The 7,500-nt window shown below is 43.6% G+C and overlaps 1 protein-coding gene across 7 annotated transcripts in view; it reads left to right on the forward strand.

Annotated features, from left to right (window-relative positions):
- The window catches only part of prrx1b (paired related homeobox 1b), an 18,173-nt gene that overhangs the window by 9,266 nt on the left and 1,407 nt on the right, over positions 1–7,500 (forward strand). For 2 of the 7 annotated variants that reach the window (XM_063201273.1, XM_063201269.1), the window contains 3 exons: positions 1,023–1,204; positions 2,178–2,228; positions 5,628–7,500. The exon at positions 5,628–7,500 is cut by the window's right edge. In XM_063201273.1, coding sequence (XP_063057343.1) covers positions 1,023–1,204; positions 2,178–2,228; positions 5,628–5,760 — 366 coding nt within the window. In that variant the 3' untranslated portion in view covers positions 5,761–7,500. Of the gene's footprint in view, positions 1–1,022; positions 1,205–2,177; positions 2,229–4,515; positions 4,578–5,627 lie in introns of all 7 variants that reach the window. The other 5 variants (XM_063201276.1, XM_063201272.1, XM_063201275.1 and 2 more) reach the window with 3 other exon arrangements.

The following is a 7,500-nucleotide window of genomic DNA, read 5'->3' on the forward strand; positions in this document are numbered from 1 at the left end:
TGCTTTCCCCGTTGTGATTTGTGTGAAGTGTTCGCCCTGTGCTGAACATATCTCATCAGGTTCTGAGCTCACACGCAGTGGTCCGTATGGATGTGTCCCACCCAGTGCTGCAGAAGAGTTCCAATGTTCCGAGATTACTAGTTGGCAAAACAAATGGCAAATAAAAAACCTTTGACTTTGACACACCCCATCATGCTCCATGCTCACACGCAGTGTTCTGTATGGATGTGTTGTTCCCTGTGCTGGACATACCATACCTCAGTGTTGGGCAACTGGAGGCCCGGGGGCCACATGTGGCCCGCCTCCTCACTCAGTGTGGCCCTTGGATAAAATACAACTTAAAAAAATAATGATAATAATGACGACTAGTAAATTCATCTGTCGTAATTATACTGTTGGCCGATGGAGAACTACTCCTATTCCTTCCAAACAATGTCGGCAGTAAGTGAGCAACCGACTGCACCTCGAACTCTGTGAGTTGCAGTCAGGTTTGTGGTCATGTGGCCCTCCGATGGTGACAATGAAAAAATGTGTCCCTCATTATCATGAAAGTGGCCCATCCCTGCTGTACCTCATCACGTTCCGTTGTCTGCCAATGTCCTGGGTGCCAGTGTTCTGGGATTAGTAGTTTGCGCACAAATGGCAAATTGAAAAACTGGTAACACTTTATTTTAGGGATACATCTATAAGCACTAATACATACAATGTTAATGCCTGGATAAGTAACTTGTAAGGCATGTACTAAGCAAACGCTAAGGCCTACTAGGTCCTTATTAAGGTTAAATTGGTAATAAATCCCTTATTGTGCATGAACAAGACATTTGCGAATACATGCCTAACAAATGTTTGATTTGCTTTGTACATGCCTTACAAGTTACTTATACAGGCACATTGTATGTATTAGTGCTAATAGATGTATCCCTAAAATAAAGTGTTACCAAACTTTGACTTTGCCAAACATCATCATGCTCCAAACTCACACGCTGTGTTCTGTGTGGATGTGTCTCCCCCTGTGTTGCCAGGTCTGGTTCCAGAACCGGCGCGCTAAGTTCCGTCGTAACGAGCGGGCCATGCTGGCCAGCAAGAACGCCTCGCTGCTCAAGTCCTACTCCGGAGATGTAACGGCCGTGGAGCAGCCCATCGTACCGCGACCCGCACCCCGGCCCAACGACTACCTATCATGGGGGTCCGCCGCGCCCTACAGGTGAGAAATATGCATAGGAGAGGGCACGCACGTACACATGCACACACACACATGCACACACGGACACACCCACACACACACACAAACACACACACAGAAATGTTATAACACGTATGTATGTACGGTACAAATACACACTCCGCACCTCGGCCCAATGACTACCCGTCATGGGGGTCCGCCGTGCCCTATAGGTAAGAAATATGCATAGGAGTAGGCATAAATGTACACGCGCACACGCACACACACACACACACACACACACACACACACACACACACACACACTCACAGACACACACACGCACACACAGGAATATTTAAACACACATGTACAAACATACACACACACAAACAAATACACACACACAGCTATATATATTTTGTTGCGTATAAATGCGTATAAACCCACCAAACCCCGACCCAACGACTTCCTGTCTTCTATCCTGTCAGTTGCTCTTTATAGGTGAGAAATACACACACACACACACACACACACACACACACACACACACACACACACACACACACACACACACACACACACACACACACACACACACACACACACACACACACATCTAACCCAACGACCTGTCCTGGGGGTCGGCCGCGCCTTGAGATATTGTGTACATATAAACAGGCACACACACACACACACACACACACACACACACACACACACGACCCAATGACCATGGACGGTTCTACACAGGGGCCAGGGTGGGCCAGGGTGGCCCAGGGCCCCTGTAGATTTCCTCCTGGCACCTGTTGTGGCCCCTGTGCTTAACAGCCAATGTCTTAAAATATTAATCTCTAAACGCATAATTTGACATGACATGATGTACCTTTTTTGTGTATTATATATTCATAACATTAAAAAACTGATCTCTTTTGCCAATTTATGTGCACCCCTGAAAAAATCACTGGCCCCACTTCGCCCCCCCACTTGGCCCCACTTCGTAATTTTGGTCTAGAACCGGCACTGCCAATGACTACCGGTCTTGGGGGTCCGCTGCTCCTTATAGGTGAGAAATATACACATGCGCAGGCACACACGCATGCACACATATACACGCACACAGGCACAATGCACACATCTAGCCCAATGACTACGTGTCTTGGGGGTCTGCTGGACCTTCATATAGGAGAGCAATACACACACAGAGACACACATATGCTCACACATACACACCCATACACCTCGAACCAATGACTAGGGATTTCGGGGTTCAGACACTGGCTAGAGGTGAGCAAATCACCACACACATAGGTGTGTGTACTCACACAGAGAAACACACACACACACACACACACACACACACACACACACACACACACACACACACACACACACACACACACACACACACACACACACACAGCTAAATTACTTTTCTGGGGCTCATATTCCGTACATGTACATCACATATACCAACATACATACACACCCACACAGACATATATGCACATATTCATGTTAAATTAAACTTAAGACACTGTGTCCACTCTGACTCCAACAGAAACAGGGTTACACACACATATGCACAAGCACACATAGATACACGCGCGCACGGGTGCGCGCACACACGCACACTGTGCTTTGCCCTGCGGCTTGATTCCCCTTTGACCTCCGACCCCTGGCCTATGCCTGGCCTCTGTCATCGCTGGCTGTCACCCCTGTGCCCACCGCCTGTTTTCCTTTCATTTCCTGTCCGCTGCTATCTTTTCTAAACTATTTTTCAAACTTTTTAACGAGTTTGAGTTTGCCAATCTGCTCGGTGCCTACCGCATTAAGAGGCATTGAAAAACATTTATTTTGAATTCATTAATTGAAATGTAACGTCTCTGAGATTTCCAATAATTGACCCAATAATGGACAAATATAAATTTGTGTCATTTTTATGGAATTTGCTATGCCTGATATCTGTCTCATTTAGTCTGCGAATAATGGACCTGATAGTGAGAGAGATAATGAAATGATTTAATCTGCTTTATCTCTGCCTCTTATTATGTGAGTGTGTTGCTAAGTTTCGTAGTGTGCGTCTTGTTGTGAATGGGTTATGCATCTATGTGAGAGGTCATTCTCATTCATAAGTGGCCATACACATTTCTGGCTATGCTGTTTGTTTTCACCACAGATATTACACAGAACATGCAGCTGAAACGCTAGACTTTTAGTATAAAATGCTGAAATTAAATACACTTGAATTTGGAAATTGAAAAAAAAAAAAAATGCTACGATACAAAGCCAATTGCCCATACCTCCGCCCCCCGCCTCTCATTTTGGCCCACACATGTGGGGTGGTCGACAGTGACGAAAGGTGATGATTGGCTGACACAAACGTGGTTCAGATCTCCCATCTCCACATGCGGCCCTGCGATCCACACCCACCCCACCACCACCACCCCAGGCTCCCTGCACCCCCTTCCCCATCCAAACACAGCAGCTACCCTTCAGGCTGTCCGTCAGCACTGAGATTGGGAAGGCTGGGGGGGTAGCACGGAGGCGGGTATGGAGGCGGGGGTGTCAAACCCCCTCAGGATAAGGGTGATAATCTGAAAACAAACCATATGAAATCCAGAGCTGACCCCTGTAGCAGCACAGACACAGGTCAGAGAGTCCATACGGACAGAGGAAGAAAGAGAGAGATTGAGAGATAGACAGACAGACAGGCAGACAGACAGACAGGGGGCAAGACAGAGAGAGAGAGAGAGAGAGAGAGAGAGAGAGAGAGAGAGAGAGAGAGAGTATGCGTTGGGATGAAGTTGAGCGATCTGCTGGGCAGGATTTTCTGTGACTCGTGTTTGCGTGACTGAATAGTAATCCCTCTGCTACTCTGGTTGCCGGCTACTTCTTCCACAAATGGCGGTTCATAACACAGATGAAGTCCTTGTATAACCAGTGTCCACCCCATACACGACCAACCACAGCACTGCTACCAGTGTTCTGTTCATATTCTTGTCAATGCAGTACATGTTTTACAGAGGTGGCACTTCATAACATGTATATAGATATACTGTATATGGCAGAGAAGCCGAAGCTTTTGTCTGCTAACAATCAATATTTAACTAACAAAGTATTTATTTCGTATTAATAATGGGGTATTAATAATGGAATAAAATATGTTAATATAAATGATTAGTAATGGGATGGGATAACAATGTATTATTATGATATTATTAAAGGGAGTACATTTTTACAGTATGAAGGGCCACATTTTTAAAGTATTAAGAGATACATTTTAAAGTATTAATAATTGGACAAGTCGTATTTCCAAAGTATTAATTAATATTGGTTTATATATTCTTAAGCTGGTATCCGAGACCGGAGGGAGGGCCAATTCGAGTGCCACAGAAAATGCTGCCCACAGAAAGCAAGTACATTTTATTTTCTTTCACTACAGTGTGTGTATGTGGGTGTTTTTAAAATATGTGTTACTCTGCCGTAGACTACTATTCTTTGCATGAGTGTGTCTACGCCAAATAAAAAGAGAAAGGTCCATTATTGCTGCCTTGTGCCAGTTATCACACATTTGTAATACACTGAACATCCATGATGATTGTACAAGGATAGTGCTAAGGCCAGTTACCAAAAAAAGTACCCACATAAAAATTGGTTCCAGCCTCATAAAAAAGTGACCACTTTGGCACAGCCGCCCGGGGTGTTTTATGGAGGTACACCTCATTACTGAAGTATTTTTATATTGCAAAATAACACATTTAATTAACTGACACTCTTGGCTCAAATTCCTTGCTTTTCTCTACATGTACAATGTACTGCCATTAATAACAAAACAAAACAAAAACATTATTATTATTATTTCATTATTATTTTTGAGACTGTGTTGACCAAGGTACCACAAGGTATTTTTATAGCATAATGTTAAACTAGCCAAAAATATTTTGATGGATTTTTTTTATAATTAAATATGTTTTGAAAATGCTTGAAATCAAAACTTACAAAAAAAGTTGTATCCAATGTTTAAACAATGGAAATGCTTTCGCTAAAGTATTGTATGTGCATACATGACAAGCTCTTTTACAAAATGCTATAAAAGCCATTGATAATGCAATCTGCATAAATCCTTTTAAAATAGATTTATCCGATTTTAAGGTAGTGTCAGGGCAATTTGGTTAAAGTGGGTTTAAGTTTTTTTTTTTCAAATTCAAATAACAAAACAATGATTGTTATATTCACTGAGAAGCATAGTAGAGAACTGAGAAATTATATATTACAGCTCTTTATATTTACACATGTATTTTCAACATATTGCCTGTATTTCCTTTAAACTGGTGTACCTCCCCGCACTTACCATGTTACTGTCTATTTTTGCAAGTCGCTTTTGATAAAAAGTACCTGCTAAATGCAATATAATGTAGTGTAATGTAAAATCTCTCTCCCTCTCTCTGCTGTTTTCCAACAGCGCCATGGCATCCTACCCACCCACTTGTTCCAACACCACCTCCTCCACGGGAGTGAACATGGCCAACAGTATTGCTCACCTGCGCCTCAAGGCCAAGGAGTACAACCTCAACCAGGTGCCCACCGTCAACTGAGGAGGAGAACGGCAGAGCGAGACAGAGAGAGAGAGAGAGAGAGAGAGAGAGAGAGGATGGGAAGAGGGGATGGGAGAGGAGAGAAGAGGTGAGAGGACGTGGTAGAAGACAAGGAATGAAAATGGATGGTGAAGGGGACAAATGGATTACCATTTCAGAGACTCCTTCCCTTTCGTGTTGTTTCGCTCGCTCGCTGACTCGCTGATTGTTCTGTGGGACTCTGTGGGACACTGACAGCCTGCAAACCCCTGTGGAACTGGTATCATTTGTCACACCACACGTCAGTCTGTCATTATCATTGTCATCATCATAATTATTATCGTCGTCGTCGTCATCACGGTCATCATCATCATCATCATTATCGCCGTCATCGTTACGTCAGTCACCCACAGGTCACATTTGTTACTTTTTGTTCAAAGTTTCTTGAACTGGTCGGTGAGAGCGGTGAGAGACTCTTTCAGGACCAAGCAAGGCAGTGGACTCCTTCACTGCTGTAGTAGCCAACCTATTTCTAGCTGATTTAGATATCATATTTTTCCCCCATTTTGTTTTGTTGTTGAATTTGTTTTGTGGTTGACGCTAACGGACCTGGACACTGGAGAGCTGACTGTATTTTTTCACCATGGGACATACAGTACGTGGCTGCTCGGTTGCTCGCTCTCGTACGAGCTCACATACGTCACGTGAAACTCTGACCAACCACCATATCCCATAATACCAACACCCTGTTGTCTTAGCGATGCTGCAGTTGGGCGACGTCTGAGCTGTGTGTGGCCTTTTTAAGGCTGCAAGGTCACGTCATCAGGACAACATGTATGACTCTTTGTCTACGCCAACTGGAGTATTCGGACTCTTTGATGAAAAAAAAAATGAAACAATGACAAGGACTTTCTTCCTCCAAAAATATTTTTTTTGTCTTCTTTTGTATACCACTGGCAAAGTGATGTGGACTCAAACTGATGTGCCTGTGTGTGTGTGTGTGTTACATGTCAGTATACAAGCTACACTCGTGTAACTCCTGTCCGTTTGTTGCCTTTGAACTGATCCTATCTTCCTTACATTCTTGTATCCTACCTTTTATGGCAGAAACTCGTTTATGTTAATAAAACTTTCCGAAAGTTTCTAGCAGTGACAACCCCAGGCAGTCCCGTCAGACTTTGTGAGGATTTTAGATGAAGCTGACAGAATACCTTGGGAGGTGGGAATGGGTATCTGTGCCTATTTCCTCACGTCACCCAAGTGCCTTTGTGTTTGTGTCACGCGATTGGGATCGCAACCTTGGTTGTGTTTATGAGAAACTGTTGCTGGCAGCAGTGCTTTAAAACCAAACGTTACAGACATTTTTTAATCTCTTTTCGATGTTTTCTCAATGGGGGGATTGGAAAAAATCACCAGCTTTTAGAATTTATCTCATACTTACTTACAGTACTTTGACATTTAGGATTATAACAAAGCAGAGGCCTTTCAGAGTATGAGACGAGAATATCATTTGCATATGCAATAGTGTTTTTAAATTCTTGACTGATTGGTCACTGAGTGAATTAGCGAGCAAGAAAGATGGAGTTTAGTGTATTCGGTGTTGTTGCGGTAAAGAGTAGGGGACTATGGTGGTGTTTTGGACGCTGAGTTGTGCGTCTGAACTGTGTGATAATTCGATGTGATTGCTCCACTTGCTAGATCGATTATGCTGAATCGATCCAAAGTATGCGTGTGCGTGCCGGGTGTGCAGTCTGCTTGTTC

Source organism: Engraulis encrasicolus, chromosome 6, assembly GCF_034702125.1.
Source record: "Engraulis encrasicolus isolate BLACKSEA-1 chromosome 6, IST_EnEncr_1.0, whole genome shotgun sequence".
NCBI classification, from domain to species: Eukaryota; Metazoa; Chordata; class Actinopteri; order Clupeiformes; family Engraulidae; genus Engraulis; species Engraulis encrasicolus.